The following is a 19277-nucleotide window of genomic DNA, read 5'->3' on the forward strand; positions in this document are numbered from 1 at the left end:
CGTATGTGTAGTACTGACGAACTTTTTACCCAAGAATGTAATAGGCTGGCTATTATGTTCATTAATAGAGGCTACCCAAAAAAACTTATTTATACTATTATTAATGTAGTCACGGAAAAAAGACAAGTAGGGTTATTGGGTCCTATATTGACAGTTGAGGCGGTGGTAGTTGATTCCTTGGTTCCCGATGTGGAAGGTAATAATGATACAACAGTTGCATTGGACATACCAAGAACTAAATATAGTGTTAGTTTCCTTACCCAGTTTAATGACCTAGCCCCACAGGTTAGGAAAATATTATCTAGTAACTGGGAATTTATTTCCAATGATAAAAATGCACTTGGGATATTGGGACCTAAACCTGTGATTGTTTACAAGAAAGCACCGTCTTTTAAAAATCTATTAGAATTACCAATTAATTCATATAAACCTAACAAAGGAATGTATAAGTGTGGACGGTGTAATTATTGTAAATACATTAAAACAGGTTCTACATTTGAAATCAGGGGTCACACATATTATTGTAACGACAAAAACAATTGTGAAAGCCAAGGAGTGGCATATTTAGCTTCCTGCAAGTCATGCTCTGCATTTTACTTGGGAAAAACTGAGCGCCAATTGAAACAGCGCATTTACGAACATGTTTATGCAATTTCCAAAGGTATAACTACAAATGCTTTGGCTAAACACATTAATGAGTTTCCTACTCATAGTTTTATGTTCACAGTAGTGCAGAAGGTTTATAAAAACCCCAGGGGTGGTCCATGGCACTTAAAACTTGAGGAACGAGAATTATTATGGCAGTTTAAAACTGAAGCATATATATATATATATATATATATATATATATATATATATATATATATATCCAGGTATAAATGAAATGTGTTCCATTAAATGTCTTCTCAAATTTAAAGCGTTAGAACGCTAGGTTAGTTAGTATTTATTATGTTTGGTATGATCTACTAAATGTAATAATACTTGGTGTTTTGTTAAATTAAAACAAATTTTCATATATTACATAAATGAATTATAGTAGTTAGATAATCTAACCTTTTTTGTATGTCTTTTTTATGCTGAATTTTGAAATAATAACCATTCGTGTTGTTTTCAATTTTGAACAATTATTTTAATATTTAATTGGATAATTGTAAATGAGCTGTTGGGTGGGTATATATGTATTAAGTATTGTTAAAATGGCCGTCTGAAGAAGTGCATGTATTTAGCAATGCATGAAAGCGCTAACGGAATTAAATACATCTTTTAAGAGATTAGCGTGATTTGTTTTGGTATCACTTTTTTTGTTTTTCTACAGTTTGTGTTTTGTTTTTCGTTTTCGAGTTTGGAACACTGGAGAATATGAAGGTCTCTCCAAATACCATTATATTGGGTGACTTCAACTACCCAAACATAGACTGGGAGCACTACTCAAGCCCCAACACCCTCGCCCAACAATTCCTAGAATTTATAAACTCAAATACTATGGAACAACTGGTCACCACTCCCACAAGAGGGGAAAAGATATTGGACCTGATCATCACCAACATGGGGACTCTATGTTCCATACCAGAGGTATACCCCTCATTGGTAAGATATGACCATAAATTAATCTCACTGGACATCCATATCCCATCCCCACCCCCAGCCAAGGAAACCACGGTGAAGAACTTCTCAAAAGCAAACTTCACACTTCCCAAAACTGAGGTGGAATTCTTCAAAGCCCCCGGGCCAGTGGAAAATATGGCCCAAACTTCAGAATCCTTTACAAACCCATTCTATGGACACCTACAGGAATGCATGGATCATGCTATCCCAGATAAAACCAAGACTCACTCCTCCAAAGGCAGGAGACCTGTCTGGTGGACCCCAGCCATAAATAAGCTATACAACAGAAGGAGGAAGCTACTACATGATAGAGCAAAATCCCAAAAAGGGAAGGCAACTCTGATCAGTACTAGCAAGAAACTACGATCCCTCATAAAATAATCTAAGGGCAGCTTCGAAAGAAAAATTGCACAAGACGCTAAAGATAATCACAAGGCCTTCTTTAGTTATGTCAGGAACCTGGGTGGCAACTCCCAGATATGCTCTGAGTTAGTTCAAAATGACAAAAAATACACTGAACCCACAGACATTGCCAACATCCTGGCAGACAGGTTCAGTGCAAACTTCTCCCCCCTTCCCCCACAAAAGAGCAAATGTCTATCCCAACAGAGTGTAGCCTTCCTGACATCACAGATGCACAGGTGAGAGCTGCCCTCTCCAAAGCAAAAGACACAGCATCAATGGGACTGGACGGTGTCCCGGGCTGCGTCTTACACGAACTCCAAGAAGAACTGAACCCTCACATAAAGTCACTGTTCAATCTCAGCCTTACTACAGGATAGGTACCCAAGGAATGGTGTACAGCAACAGTGGTCTCACTCTACAAAGGCGGTGCCACAACGGACCCTGGAAACTATCGCCCTATAAGCCTGACTAGCCTGGTCTGCAAAGCTATGGAGCGTATCATCATGAAACTCATAAACAAAGACATTGGGAACTTCCAAACACTGGATCCTACCCAATTCGGCTTTGTTAAGGGCAGATCTTGCCTCTTGAACCTGGTCGACTTCTTTGAAACAGTCACCAAGGCCATAGATGAAGGGAAGGTAGTCCACACAGCCCACCTGGACCTCGCAAAAGACTTCGACACAATACCCCACTCGGGCATCATAAATAAGCTCACCAGCTTAAATATCAACCCTAGTGTCACAAGATGGGTTGCAAACTGGCTCAGGGATAGAACCCACATGGTCAGAATTGCAGGTGCCATGTCAGACTCTAAAACAGTTACAAGTGGCGTCCCACAAGGCTCAGTCCTGGGACCTCTCCTGCTCAGTATATATTTCTCTGAGGCACAGGCTAATACGGGAGGACTATGGCTGACCAAGTTCGCAGATGACTGCAAACTGGGTGCCATAATCAACTTGCTGACTGACACAAGCATCCTCCAAAAGGGTCTCACAGAGATGGATAACTGGTGCCAGAGCCATGGCCTAAAGCTAAATGCCAAAAAGTGCATAGTCATCCCCTTTGGGAAAAACAAAGTGTCCACAAATTACCACATAGGTGGTAATCCATTAAGTATGGAAGAAGTAATTAGGGATTTGGGGACCCAAGTAGATAGCAATCTCTCCTTTGACAATCACGTTGCCAAAGTGGTTAGAAAGACCTTTTATATAGCCCACCTTATCATGAAAGGGTTCACATCTAGATCAAGAGAGGTCATTGTGCCCCTCTACTCATCACTCATCAGGCCCATAATTGAATACAATGCCCCTTTTGGGATGTACCTTACCCGACACCTGCAGCAACTGGAAAGACCCCAAAAGTACCTCACCAAGAGGATCAAGGGACTCAAACAGATGCCCTACTCAGTTAGGCTTAAGAAACTCCAGCGCTACTCAGTTGCTTACCGTCTACTCAGAGGCGATCTGTGCCTGACATATAAAGCCATGTCCAACCCAGAATTAATGGACATGCTCCACCTCAGGAAATCCAAATGCCTTAGAGCTACATGCTCCAGGGACTTAAACCTCAGTACAGAAATAAATAGGACATGCTGGAGGGACAGATTCATATCCCAGAGGCTCCCCTCACTCTGGAACAAAATCCCAATCCATGTTAGGCAGAGTCCCTCAATGACCCTCTTCAAGAGAAGTCTTGACGAGTGGATGGGAGATCGTAGGTTTACCCATGGGATCTCTTCTGTGTCCCTACTAGACAGAGGCACAGTAAGCTAACCTCAAAAGGGCTATCTTCTGTGACCTACTATACAGAGGCACAGTCAACTAATCTAAAAGGGTGGCGAAACCAAACACACTCTGGCTAGGCTTATAAATGCCCTAGGGCAGATAGCCTAGTATCAACCTATGAACCTATGAACATGCTTTAAACACCCAAGCAGAAGCTAAATTTGACTGGATTCTAGTATCCCACCCCCACTACTACTCCAATACTGGCACCCTCCCAAACACTCTAAGCAGCCACCTACATACACCCATAGAACCCAACTACACATCCCCAAACCTCACGCATACAAATCTGTCAGGAACCTCACCTACTTTAATCAAAACATATGTGTCACTACCTTACAAGCTCAAAACTGCTCCGCATTAAACTCACTGCCCCTTGATGATGCTGTACACTATTTTAATAACATCTTTCTTAGCACATTAAACAGCTTAGCACTGCTTCGTATAAAATTAACAAAACTGAGCCATGCCCCCTGCTTAACAAAGCATACCAAACAAACCCTCCTGTCTAGAGAGACAGCCTGGAAAATATGGAAAACATTTAGAACTATAGCAAATGAACAAAACTATAAAGAACTTAGAAATACTTCAAAAAAAAAAAAAAACATATCATGACTGATAAGGAAACCTGTTTCTCCTCACAACTGTCCTCCTAAAGTAATAAGCCCAAAAAATTCTGGAAATCTGTATCCTCCCTGCTTAATTCAGGTAACATTCAAAATCCATCACCCTCTCCTGACAAAGACCCTTACCAGATAGCACAAATTTAACACCCATTTCATTGACACCATCCAAAAACTTGTCAAGGATTCATCCTCAAAAACCAACCCTAACTTTCAAAATATCATACAAGTAGACCCTATTTCTACCTCTATACACACTATGGTTCCCTCTAATATTCCACCCAATCATTCCTTCTCACTGCAACCAGTACCTACTTCCCTAATTCTAAAATTGCTAACCAAACTAAAGCCCTGCTTACTCTCCGCTGATAATTTACCACCTGAATACTTACAACTTGCAGCCAGAGCTATAGCTTACCCTTTTAGTATTCTTATCAATCGTTCAATCTCTGACTCTTATGTGCCCGAACTATGGAAAAAAAATCCATTATAACCCCACTACACAAAGGTGGTAATGCTCACAATCTCTCAAGCTACCGTCCAATCTCCATTCTCTCCCCGCTATCAAATATTCTAGAAATATGCATACAAACCCAACTACTAAATCACCTCATTAACAGCAACCTCCTAACTCCCAATCAACATGGTTTCTGCCCTGGTCATAGCACAACCACAGCTTTACTCTCCTTCACTGATACTGTGAATAAAGCCTATCAAGAGTCCTCGGTTCAGTACTCCTGTTGGACCTGTCAAAGGCTTTCAACACAGTATCACACCCTAAGTTATTACAATACTTAGAAAAACTTGGATGCTCTCTAAACGTAATAACCTGGTTTTCCTCTTACCTAAATAATAGACAACAATCAGTTAGATGACAAAACCAACACAGGTGTCCCCCAAGGACCATTTTAGGACTACTGCTCTTCAATATCTTTATTAATGGTCTAAATAAAGCCTCCCAACAAAATGTATTGATTCAATATGCAGCTGATTCAGCTATCATCTCCTCCTCCGACAATTTTGCTAACCTCCAGAAGGTCACCCAAGATACATTCTCTTCCATAGGAACTTGGCTAAATGATGCCCAATTAATGCTGAACCCCAAAAAAACTTAAATTGTTACTATTTTCATCAAAACCTCCATCTGCAGACTTCAGGATTTTCTCACATAACAAAACAGAAATTGAACAGGTGCAAAATGCAAAATGTTTAGGCATTACTATTGATGATAAATTCTCTTTTGAACAAAACATACTCAATACAGTAAAGAAAGCCCATTTCAAACTGGACAAACTTCTTCTTCTTCGGCTTTTCCTGGTTAGGGGTCCCCACAGCGGAACTCCGGTCCGCTAATGATTGGCAGTAGATGTTTACAGTGCTGAGGTGCCAGCCCGATGCCCAACCATCAACGAAGGCACACCCATTCACGCATGTCTTTTGGACGCCACTCGACCGCAGGGAGGACATGCAGATTCCACACAGAAGGCGCTCCAGCCAAGAATTGAACGTGAGAACCTCTTGCTGTGAGGTGACAATGCTACCACTGCACCACCAAACTACCTAGATAAACAAAGATACAACTAGCTAACACTTTGCTTATCTCATCTCATCCCTCTTGTATAGAAGCAGAGTGTTAGCTAACACTTTGCTTATCTCATCCCTCTTGTATAGGAGCCCCATTTCACCAACCTCCATACATCCCTGAGTTGCAATTGTGCTACTACAAGATAACAAAATTCGCCTCCAACATGCCCAACCACCCACACCACTGCAATGCTATCTCAAACCTGTCTTGGCTTGAATTTCACCACTATCTCTGTTATACTCAATTAACATTTGCTCATATGCTAATTTTGTGACCTGATAGCTGTCCCACACTCCAGTCTATCTTACATACATACACCCCAACTAGTACCCTCTGCTTCTCAGAAAGGATCCTTTTAAATGTAACTAAACCCAACAAAAGAGCACAATGCCTATATTCATATAACATTGCCAAACTATGGAATAGCCTCCTGTCATATATTACTCAGCTTGACTCCCCAATAGCCTTTAAAGCTGCACTAAAAACCCACTTTTTAAACAATCCAAGCTGTACCTGTCAAATATAGTGTAAGCCGCCTTAACTTTACAAACTTTACTACTCAGATTCTGCCTTTAACCCTGTCTATCATTTCTTTCCTCATCTAAATCACTATTTCTCATACCTATGATATGTATCGATTTTACTACGTTTTATGATTACTCTCTTGTGGATTGCAAGTATGTTGTACTTTACTATAGTCTATTGTTATTCTTCTGTTGATTGTATATTATTAAGTATTCATGCATATCTTTTTCATTTTGCATTTGTTCTGTATAATATTTCATTAACTGGGGAGCTTTTCTCCCCGGGCCTCCACTGAAAATGGCTTTCTGATGCAGTGAACTTTCCCAGTCAACAAATATCAATAAATAAATAAATAATAAATAAAAGCATCTCTAGACTCTGCAACTGTTTTAATGTTTGTTTTGTTTTTGTTTCTTTTTTTCTCTGGCAGGTACCTTAACCGTTTACGTTTTATGAAGTAATTGAAAATTGACCAGAAATATCTTTTTAACTTTTAAGAGATATTTCTTGGTTTTGACACTCTGGCATATGTGTTAGTTATCCTGCCTCACTCCTCTGTTTTGAAATATTGGATCACTTACTATCACTGCATCCATTACTTTAGCAGTGGTGTTAAGGGTATAAATGTGTGCTAAACTGCAACAGCCGCACATGGTGAGGTAATGCTTCCCATGCCTTACAAAACATTGATTGGGTCTCTGATCATAAACTGTTATGTGTAGGTAAAATTTTGCACTCATGCTTTGCACTCAGAGTGGATTTCTTAACATAAATTTCTCAAACCTATAACAACATGGTTATGTTGGGAAATACAATAAAAATTCACTGTATTTAACACATTCCTTTTAATTTTTGTTAGCTTGCCCTACATTGGCTAATTATTAGGAATATTTATTAACTTGCTATCATCAGCTTGTAATGATACATTTCTTGAGGTGTTAGTAACATATCCTAGCATATCCCAAATGTACCATGTACAGTTTCTGACTAGCTGTTGTTCATCTCAGACTGTTCAGAAGGGTCTGTTATTCATACCCGCACGTTCCTATGTGTAACGCTGTTATTTCGCACACAAAACCTAGCTTTTTATCTAAACCTGTGCCTGTTTATATTACTTACCTGGTGTTGTGTATGTTTGAAGGGAAAGCCATTATACAGAAAGCAAAGTGAATAATCATATTCTGGACTGTTTCATGAGTTCAGAAGTTCCCAAAGAATGTTAAATGCTATGTACCACTGTTTTATCTAACGTGGACTGCTGCCTTACTTTGTGACTTCTTGATGTAGTTTAAGATTTATTTAAAGTTACATCTTGAAAACTGCAAGTTTCACATGTATTTTCACTGTACAATTAGATCAAAAGGAAACACAAACATACTCAAATCTGACATCATATACAACTGACAGAGTGTCAGCACTGGCAACAAAGACAGATATGACATCACAGTATGTCACTATGTGGACACGTCCTGAGTCAGCAACATCAGTACCATTTATGCCTACATCAGAACGAGCTGAAGCAACACCGTCTACGTCACCATCAGCTAACAAAACTACAACTGTCCCTACAAAAGAAACAAGCAACACTATGACAGATAAACCAAGTGGAACACAAGCTACATATTCAGGTTGGTCTGTATTGCTGAAACTGTTTATGTTAAATGTATTTTTAATATACAATACTTACCTTATAATGACAGTAGCCTAAGGAATTAAAAAGTTTTCAGTATACCTACTTTAAGAAGTTGAAATATTTTCAAATATCTATCTAGGAAGTAAAGCTATACTGAAAAATAACTAAAATAACTCTAAAACATAATTTTCTCAAAAAGAATAGCTTTAATGATTAAAGAACTCAGAAACTAGACAGTAACACATGCCAAGAAGTGTGACAATACCCAAATTCAGAATGAGTTACTATATAGGTGAGTATTTTGATAGCTGTTTAAATAGTCAGGCATAGGTCTTCACAAGGAAGTGACATTAATGCCTTTTAAAAGAAAAAAAGCCTGACAAGGTTACAATGACAATGAGAAAAATCCAGTTTTTTCCATGACATTAATAAGTTAATATTTAAAGGTCTCTTGGCTATGATCCCACTTGATATTCTACTTGATTGACTTGCTATCACAGCCAGTTATGGCGATCCGTTAACTGAGTTAGATATTAACATTAATTAAAAGGAAAAGTATGAATAGCCATTGTACTGGAGCTCAAAGAGAAAATTAGTGTCCTAAAGTCTACCATGGTGTCACAAAATCAAGCACTGAAAGGATGCATTCAAGTGACAGTGACTAAAGTGGTGGACCTGAAGGTACTTCTTTCAATGTGGATAGCTGTATCTGTGATGTCAAAGTGTAAATGCTGTTTTTTGTCACAGAATGTATTATAGAGGATGGTGTAGCTTTATGATTACCCACAAGGCTAGTGTGCATGAAGAATGTCATGTGCTTCTGTTTTGTCTTTCATTTGCTGTCATGTTAGTAAAGAATGTCACTGTATCCATTCTGTCTCCTTGTTTTTGTGTTTTAACATCAAATTAGAAATACTTTGCTATAACTAACGAACTAAGCATTATATGTTCTCAGAACAGGAAATAACAGTTACTGAAAATTTTGATTTTCACAAAGACTTGTTCAAGTTCACAAATCAAACCTCTACAGGGCACATTTTCACCCAGTGAAACGACACTGAGAATATTATTGGCAGAAGGAATAGAAAAAACAATGCGGCAGAATTATGTCTAAACTACCACGGTCATCTTACTGTACATACAGAGACAAAAAATGCAATACAGGTTGTCAAGAGACACACACTCAACACTCACCAGACTTACCAAGGACCAGACACATAGACCCACATATGCAAAGATGCTCACATGTAACTTACCCAAACCTCAAAGGTCTCCCAGAAATAGTCCTCAGAAACTCCACATGCACACAAACAAGACAACTTCCACCACAGCAAATAAAACTACATATCGTAGTGTCTCATCTGCCAAGCCCATAAGGTATAACATCACACAACCCAATATTTTGGTCATAGGAGACTCCAATGTGAGACACATGGATGTCCATCTCACCAGGCTGATTAAGGAGAAGGTCAATGCTAATTGGTTGTTGGGGGCCAGGATTCACCATATCATGCAAGCACTCAGGTTACTAAACCCCAAGTACCAGTATGACTCAGTCATAGTCCATCTGGGTGTAAATAACCTGGGACATACCTCTCTGGACAATATAAAGAGAGACACGATTAAGCTCTCAGAATATGTGTCGCAGGTGGGTGTGAGCCTAGTATTGACTTGTATTATACCATCTCCAAGGATGATGTCACAATACTAACAGAAAATGATTGACTTTAATAATTGGCTTAGCTACTGGTGTCATTCCAAGTGGGTCCAATATCTGTCAGCCTGGGAGGACATGATTGACAAGACACGATGGTTTGCCAGGGATGGACTTCACCTGTCACCACTTAGCTTTTGGATATTGGCCAAAACATTATCATTCCCTTTAGTGCCTTTTTTGCCACTGCCAAATAGATAAACCTTCCAACATATGAAAATCTACTCATGATAAGCTAAAGGTATTATTGCTCAGTGCTAGGAGTTTCAATAATAAACTACACTCCCTGGAAGCACTCCTTACCCTAGAGAATGCTAACATATGTACAGTTATTGCGACCTGGTTCGAAGCCACAGAAGGGACCCCAACAGTGCAATGCTATAATGCCTTTCACACATTCCCTCCAGCCAATGAACATAAAAGGACAAAAGGTGGAGGTATATCAATCTACATAAAGGATAGGCATACCTCAAGACTGGTCAGACAATACGACCTGCTTGAGCTACTCCATGTCCAACTAACCATAGGAAAAATTCCTTACCATAACCTTGCTAGCTACAGGTCCCCCACCATGAACCAGGAAACCTATATTTAATATCTGAATTTACTAGAATCATATACCATTCAGCCCAATACCATACTCATGGGTGATCTCAACTACCCCATCATTAACTGGGAAGTTTATTTGACCACAAACATGTAGGCTCAAAGATTTCTAGACTTTGTCAGTGCAAATGCCCTGAGTAGCTAGTGTGCACTTCCATTAGTGGTACAAACATCCAAGACCTGGTACTCACAAATATGGATGGCCATTGCAACCGTCCCAAGTATATTGTCCTCACTGGTTAGATTGGATCACAAAGTAGTCTCCCTTGAAATAAATATAAAACTAGAACTATCACCTAATCCCAAAACCTTTAAGAACTTTTTTTAAGGCAAACTTCCTCCTATTAATTGACAGTATAGCTAATTTCCAAACTCCTCCAAACCCAGAAAACACAGAAGCATATGCAGAGGTGTACACGAAAGCCCTGTTAGACCATATAAACAACTGCATAGAAACAGCAGTAAATAAGTAATCCTAAGGATAAACTGCAAATACAAGGCACTTTGATGAACCTCTGGTATAAACAGGTTGTACAACAAAAGAAAGAAAACCCAGTCTAGAAATAAGAGAGAATGTGCACAGCAGTGAAACAACTCCCTCAGTAGTCTAAACAGGCAAATCAGGGGCTAGTCAAGTCCTCAAAACTGAGTTAAGGATAACCATAAAGCATTGTATGATATGTCTACAGTCTAAAGGGCAACACCCAACAGTGTGCAGAATTAGTTGTAGATGGCATCACCTATACCCATTCTGAAGATATAGGAAATCTGATGACTGATAAATTCAGCTCAGATTTCACCTCAGCTTCATCTCCAAGAAATACCCACCACCATTCCTCTACCAGGTATCACAAAAGAACAAGTCACCACTGCGCTCTCTAAAACTAAAAACATGGCTTTGATGTGTTCTGACAATATCCCAAGATACCTCGTATATAGCTTGAAACCCTTAAGATTGTGGACATATCTGACAATACTTTATGGTTATCCTTAGCTCAATTTTGAGGACTTGACTAGCCCCTTGATTTGCTTGTTTAGACTACTGAGGGAGCTACTGAGGGACTACTGAGGGACCACTGATATTGCCAACATCCTGGCAGATAGATTCAGTGCAAACTTCACCCTGCCTCTCACCCCCAAAAGGGCCCACAACAATACCGGAAAAGTGTAGTGTCCCAGAAATCACAGACGCACAGGTGAAAACAGCCCTTTCAAAAGCCAAAAAGCACAGCATCAATGGAGCCAGATGGTGTCCCAGGCTGCGTCTTGCATGAGCTACAGAATGAACTAACCCCCCACCTAAACACACTGTTCAACCTCAGCATCTCCACAGGCTATGTACCTATAGAATGGTGCACAGCAATGGTTATTCTGCTCCACAAAAGAGGGGCCACAACTGACCCTGGTAACTATCGCCCCATAAGCCTGACTAGCCTGGTCTGCAAGGCTATGGAGTGCATCATCATGGAACTCATTAACAAAGATATTGGGAACCTCCAAACACTTGACCCAACCCAGTTCGGCTGTCTTAAGGGCAGATCATGCCTACTAAACCTGGTTGACTTCTTCGAGACAGTTACCAAGGCCATAGATGAGGGGAAGGTAGTTCACACAGCCTACCTTGACCTCGTCAAGGCTTTTGACACCATTCCCCACTTGGGAATTATAGAAAAACTTACCAGCCTTAACATAAACCCCTACGTCACGAGATGGGTTGCCAACTGGCTTACAGACAGAACTCACATGGTAAGAATAGCGGGCTCCAGGTCCGACTCTAAACCAGTCACAAGTGGTGTCCCACAAGGCTCGGTCCTGGGACCCCTACTGTTCGGCATATACTTCTCAGAAGTACAGGCAAATGCAGGAGGACTATGGCTAACCAAGTTCGCCGATGACTGCAAATTGGGAGCCATAATTGACACTCCATGTGACACGGACATTCTCCAAAAGGGCCTTACTGAGACGGACACCTGGTGTCAAAGTCATGGTCTCAAGCTAAATGCCAAAAAATGCATAGTCATCCTGTTTGGGAAAAACAAAACACCCATGAATTACCACATAGGTGGCAACCCCCTTAATACAGAAGAGATAATAGGAGATCTGGGGACCCAGGTAGATAGTAATCTCTCCTTTGACAATCATATTGCCAAAGTAGTTAGGAAATCCTTCTATGTAGCCCATCTAATTACTAAAGGGTTCGCATCTAGAAATAAAGAGGTTATAGTGCCCCTCTACTCGTCACTCATCAGACCCATCATAGAGTACTATGCCCCATTTGGGATGTACCTCACAAGACACTTCCAACAGCTGGAAAGACCACAAAAGTACCTCACCAAGAGGATTACTGGTCTCAAACATATGTCCTATGCAGCCCGACTGGAAAAACTCCAGCTGTACTCAGTCGCATATCGCTTACTCAGAGGTGATCTCTGCCTTACTTACAAAGCCATGTCCAACTCAGAATTGATGGACATGCTCCACCTAAAGAAATCCAAGTCACTGCGAGCCACTCGCTCTAGTGAGATAAACCTCACCACAACAATAAATAGAACGTGATGGAGGGATAGATTCCTGTCACAGAGACTCCCCATGCTTTGGAACAAAATTCCTAACTACATTAGGCAGAGCCCCTCACTAACACTCTTCAAGAGAAACCTTAACGAGTGGATGGGTAACAGAAAATACACCCCTGGGATCACTTCATTGGCTGTTCTTGACAGAGGCTCAGTTAATTAATCAATGGGGCGGCGAAAGCTGACACACTATGGCTAGGCTTATAAATGCCCTCGGGCAGATAGCCTAGTACCTACCTATGAACCTATGAAACACGACCTATCAGGCCCACTATGATCTCTGTTTAACCATGCTGTCCAAACTGGCAATTTTCCTGTGGAGTGGAAGATAGCAACGATCATCCCTCTTTATAAAGGGGGACCATCAACAGGCCCAGGAAATTACAGACCCATAAGTGTGACTAGTCTCATATGCACGGTCATGGAAAGAATAATCATGGGCTTGATAAACAACATAGAAAATTTCCAAACATTAGACCCAACCAAGTTCAGTTTTGTCATGGACAGGTCATACCTGATCAATCTGGTATTCTTCTTTGAGAAAGCCACTAGGGCCATGGATGAGTGTAAAACAGTGCATGTTGCCTATCTTGGCCTGGCTAGGGCATTTGATACAATTCCCCATTCAGTTATTATAGATAAACTCACAAAAAAAAGGGCATAAATCCCTACATCACCAGATGTATAGCCAAATGGCTGATGGACAGGACACATGTTAGATTGGGAGAATCCAGATCCAGCAAAAGGCCAGGTACTAGTGATGTACCACAGGGCTCAGTGCTGGGATCTCTCCTGTTTGGAATATACTTCTCTGAAGTCAAAGCTAATGTAGAAAGGCATTGGCTGACCAAGTTTGCTGATGACTTCAAGCTGGGGGTAGTCACTGAATCACAAAATGATGTAGATATCCTTAAGTAGGGTCTGACTCAGACAAATAATTGGTGCCAAAGACATGACCTAAAATTAAATGCAAAAAAAATGCATAATTATACCCTTTTGGAAGTCAAATACCCCTGCAAACTACAGGATTAATAGCACACCCCCAAGGGTGGACTCAAAGGTGAGAGGTCTAGGTACACAGATGTACAGTAGCCTGAACTTTGACCTCCATGTGTCCACAGTGGTAAGGAAGACCTTCTATGTGGCACAGCTTATAAGTAAAGGCATGGCATCCAGATCCAAGGGAGTTATAGTCCCACTGTACTCAGCCCTTGTCAGACTAATAATCAAGTACAGTGTACCTTTTTGCACGCACTTGACTAAGCACTTACAACAACTGGGGTGGATTCAGAGGTTTCTTACAAAAAATACAGGGTATAGGTAGCATGTCCTATGTGGATCGACTAAAATCCCTATCTCTTTACCCTGTCTCCTACCAACTATTAAGGGGTGATCTATGCCTAACCTACAAGGCACTCTCAAATCCAGCCCTGATGGAACTGTAACACATTTGCAAGCCAACTGCATGAAGACTACTGAATCCAAGGTTCTAAACCTAGTCTTTGACCCGAACAAAACATGCTGGGGAGACAGATATATGTCTCAGAGATTACCCCTTCTGTGGTACAGACTTCCTATTCATGTAAAGCAGAGCCCTTCACTGACCCTCTTCAAATGCAGTTTAGATCAGTGTATAAGGAATCAATTCACTCCTAGGGTGGTACCCATATCCATTATGACTCAAGACATAGACACAAACCTAAGCCATCCTCTAACCGGGGCAATAATGGCTAGGCTTGTAAGGGTCTTGAGCTATTAGCCTACTAATCTCCTATGAAATTTTGCAAAAAAAAAAAAAAAAAAACAGGAAAACCTAGACAATAACTTTGAGCAATTGTGAATGTTACTAAAACAAGCCTCTTAACAACTACAAATGGTAGAATATAGGTGAATACAAAAAAAGAAGACAGCTCAAAAACACAAGTAATGCAGTGCATCAGCTAGGACATAACTAAAGAAACTAATAACCATCAAAAAGTACATTTGTGTAAAATCTTACCATAATACTAAATGTCCTTCTCTTCCCTGTTGCAGTATTTTTTACTGTAGAGTTCTCCCGACCAGGGCAGTTCAATATTTGTCCAGTATACCAAAGTCTTATGATCTTCTATGCACCGTATGCCACACATATACTCCCCACACAGGATGTAGGGCAAAAACGTGATGTATGGATGTGCTTACCCAAATCTGAATTGTTCCAGAAGAGAACAGTCTCCATAGGACAAAAGGGTCCATGCACATACAAAAGGAAAAAATGCAGAAGAAAAAAGAAAACCCTCAACCAGGAGGGAATCCAAACAAAAACCAGGACAAATAAGAGGGGGTTGGATGGAGCGAATACTGCAACAGTGAAGAGAAGAAAATCTACTGTTATGGTAAGAGATTTTAAATAACTGTATCATGTCCTTCTGTATCACTGTAGTAGTATTCTAGACCAAAGGGAGAGTAAAAAAGCTCAAGAAACGGAATGGGAGGTGGAAAGCTGAGAAGACCCCTCAACAAACCCATATAAGACGGTTCTGGCTAAACCTGCTATGGCCCTAGAAACCATATCCAACTTATAATGCTTAGTAAAAGTATGCACTGAAGACAAAGTAGCAGCTTCAAGGATCGAACTGATGTCCAACAGAACTAGAAGAGGCAACAGTTCTAGTGGAATGAGCTGTAACATTAGTAGACAGAGATTTGCCACGAAAGGTATAACAAAAATAAATGGCCTTAGATATCCAGGAGGAGATGGTTTGCTTAGAAACAGCCAAACCTGATGTTCTGGGATGAAAGGAAACAAAAAGCTGGTCAAACTTATGAATGGCTTTAGTTTTATCCAAATAGTACCTGAGCTGTTGTGCAAATCCAAGGTATGAAAGATCCTGTCACTAGCAGACTGAGGAGAAGGGAAAAAGGAAGAGAGTTATACTGACTCTTTACGGACAACTCATTTACTACCTTGGCCATAAAAGAAGGATTAGTACGAAGGGACACCCTGTCCATGTGAAAAAAACAAAAATGGAGGAATGGCCATAAGGGCTGGAGCTCAGAAACCCTCTGAGTAGAAGTACGAGCCAGCGAAAGAACAATCTTCCAGGTACAATGTTACAAAGAAGCAGAATCTGCAGGCCCAAAAGGAGCCTGAGTCAATTTTTCCAAAACAAAATTAAGGTCCCAAATAGGAGGAATAGGCTTCCTTGGAGGCCTAAGATGCAGGACACCTTTAAGAAATTGTTTGACCTCAAAATGAGAAGCCAAGGGAGGATTCAATGACAGACAAGCAGAAATGGCTGAAAAATGGGCCTTCAAAGAAGAATAGGTCAAGCCAGACTGAAACAGCTCACACAAATAAGAGAGGACCAAAGGGACTCCCTCTGAAAAAGTGTCCTGGTTACAAGCACGGCACCAGACAGAAAATCTTTTCCATTTGGACATATAATATTTTCCGGTTGAGGGTTTCCTTGCCTCCTTTAAAACCCTGAGCACATCATCAGAAAGGAGGTGTCTAAAAGGGATTGAAACCCTATCACCTACAGTGTCAGCTGAAGAGTGGACAATTGAGGATGGATGAGAGACCTCTTGTCCTGTGTGAGGAGAGCCAACTAGTGAGGTAACTTCTGGTGATTGCCCCTGGCTAGATGCATTAAGATGGGGAACCAGTGTTGTCTTGGCCAAAAGGGAGTCACTAGCAAGATTTATGGTGAGTCCATCTGAATCTTTTGCAGGACTCTTGAAAATAGAGGAAGAGGAGGGAAAAATAAAGAAACATCCCCTTCCAATGAAAAGATAGGCCATCCATCTTCCACTCCAGGTGGTATGGTACTCTGGAATAGAAGAGAGGGAGCTGCCAGTTCAGAGGGGAGGCAAAAAGATCTATCTGAGGAATACCCCACTGGTAGACAATGTCCAGAAATGCATCTCTGTGAAGCATCCATTTGTGAGCCTGTGTTTTGGACCTGCTCAAAGAGTCTGCCACTAGATTGTGCTCTGAAGAAATGCAGACTGCTTGAAGTAACTGAAAACTGAGTGCCACATCCCAGGCCTAAAGAGCCATCCCACAGAGGTGGCAAGATTTTTTGGCTCCCTGCTTGTTGACATTCCACATCACTGTAGTGTTTTCTGTGTACAGCTTCAAGGGGCCTGGAGAGAATATGGGGTGAAAAGCTTGAAGGGCCAGAATCAGTGTTCACATCTGTTTGATGTTGATATGGTCTGATTTCTGATGGGGGGGGGGGCAGAGACAGTGAACTTTCTGGTGAGCACATGCAGCCCCCCACCATATCTAAGGTATTGATGAACAGTTCTTGAGAAGGGACTGGAGGCTGAAAGGGCAATCCTGGGTTGAAAGCAAACTGGTGAATCCACCACTCAAATCCCTTCTTTAGACAAGGAAGGAGAGGTACACTGAAGTGCAGAGGGTGACAATGCTGCAGCCAAATCAACTTGTGGTACCATTGAAGCATCCACAAGATGGACCATTGGAATAGAAGAGGTCATGAATCCCATGACCAGAATAAACTTTCTGGCTGGAATAGCAGTCAAAGGAAGGAGATACTGAAAGAAGGCTGTCAATGACAAAACTTTTGGAGGTGGAAGAGAGGCACTGTCTGAATCCTGCATCCCAGATGCACATGATCCTGAGAGGGAATTAAGATGGACATTTGGAAGTTGATAGTGAACCCCAGACTTTGAAGAAGAGAGATGATGAACTCCAGATCCTGTAACAGGCATCTGCGAGAAGGTGCCTATAGCAACAGGTCATCTAGATAAGGAAAAAGCTGAATGCCTTGGAGCCTGTAAAAAGCATTTTGTGAATACCTTTGGGGCAGTAGAAAGGCCAAAGGGCAAAGCAGAGAATTGAAATGGAAGAAAGAAACAGAGAAACATAAAAAAATTGAAAAGAGGGTGACTAGGGATATAAAGGTAAACATCCTTCAGACCTAAAGACACCAGTAAAGCCTGGGGTAGTAAAAGAGGAAACATTGTTTGAAGAGTAAGCATCTAAAAAGAGGGGACCTTGAGAAAGGTGTTGAGCAGGGGCTGATCCAGAAAAGGTCTCCAAGTTCCCTCCTTTCGAGGAACTCGGAACATCTTGGAACAAAAACCCTATCCCACTTGGGAAGGGGAACAGGTTAAATGGTTCCTTGGGACACTAGGGACACTAGAATCTCTGGGAAATGAGGAAATTGCTCTAGAGAAGGTTAAAGAATCCCTGAAAAAGGAGGGGGAGACTTTCAAACCATGAAGTAACCCTGACGATTGATAGAAAGACCCCAAGAGTCTAAAGTGATGAGAAGCCAATTTGGGAGCCAAGGGGAAAACCAAAGGGACAAAGAACCTGGTCTAAGAGAAGGGGGGTGACAAATAGAAGCATGCTTATCAGATAAAGGGGGATTCTGGGCCACAAAAGCCTGAAAAGCAGAGGAGGCACACCTACCACCCTTCCTGCCCTTGGAGGCCTTGCAGGGTTACCTGTGGACAAAAGCAGATCTAGAAGGATAATTCCTAAGGGTTAGGAAAGACAAGAATATTTTTAAGGTCCTGCAAGGATTTACCTTTCTCTTGAAGAGATTTAAACAGGCCAGCAGCAGCAGCAGTCCCAAAAAGATATTTATTATCCAAAGGAACATCCAACTACTTAGCCTTAATGTCCTCAGGCAAAGACTGGAGACAAAGTCAAGAATAATGCCTCATGACAGACCCAAAAGCTGAGGCATCAACAGAATTATATCTACACTTGATAGAGTGGTGAGACACTTGAGAAGTAAAACCTAAAATAGATAATGCAGAAGATTTGCCTTCAGAGTCAGGGTGGTCAGGCATAAGCTGAAAAGCCTGGGCAGTCAAGGCCAGAGCATTAATAGCCCTAAAAAACAAGTAGAAGCAGTGTAAATCTTCTTACCAGTCCTCTCCATTGCCCTAGTATCATTATCAGAAGGCAGAAGTTTGGAAGAGGGCAAGAGCTTGGAAGATTTGTCAGAAGAGACTGACACCACAGCAGGATCTGCAGAAGGGCACTTAAATAAAAATTGACAATCCTCAGGGGACCTTATAGAACCTGTCCTTAGGAGCAGGAGGCCGAGAATCAGGAGACTTGGAAGCAGCAATGAAAGTGTATAACAAGGCAGCAAACACAGGAGGAACTGCAGATGGTTTCAGAGTAGCCACTTGAAACAACTTACAATATCTCCTCTGAATATCAGGTACTTGGGAAGAATCCCACTTAAAGTATT

At 41.1% G+C, this 19277-nt stretch overlaps 1 protein-coding gene across 5 annotated transcripts in view; it reads left to right on the forward strand.

The window, feature by feature from the left end:
- The window catches only part of IL15RA (interleukin 15 receptor subunit alpha), a 733105-nt gene that overhangs the window by 445712 nt on the left and 268116 nt on the right, over positions 1-19277 (forward strand). For 4 of the 5 annotated variants that reach the window (XM_044088815.1, XM_044088819.1, XM_044088816.1 and 1 more), the window contains one exon: positions 7886-8158. The exons of the other annotated variant lie outside the window; for it this stretch is intronic. In XM_044088815.1, the coding sequence (XP_043944750.1) occupies positions 7886-8158 (273 nt within the window). The remainder of the gene's footprint in view (positions 1-7885; positions 8159-19277) is intronic. 5 annotated transcript variants of the gene reach the window in all.

The sequence above is a fragment of the Protopterus annectens genome, chromosome 11.part0 (genome assembly GCF_019279795.1).
Source record: "Protopterus annectens isolate FY-2018-M chromosome 11.part0, PAN1.0, whole genome shotgun sequence".
Taxonomy (NCBI): Eukaryota; Metazoa; Chordata; order Ceratodontiformes; family Protopteridae; genus Protopterus; species Protopterus annectens.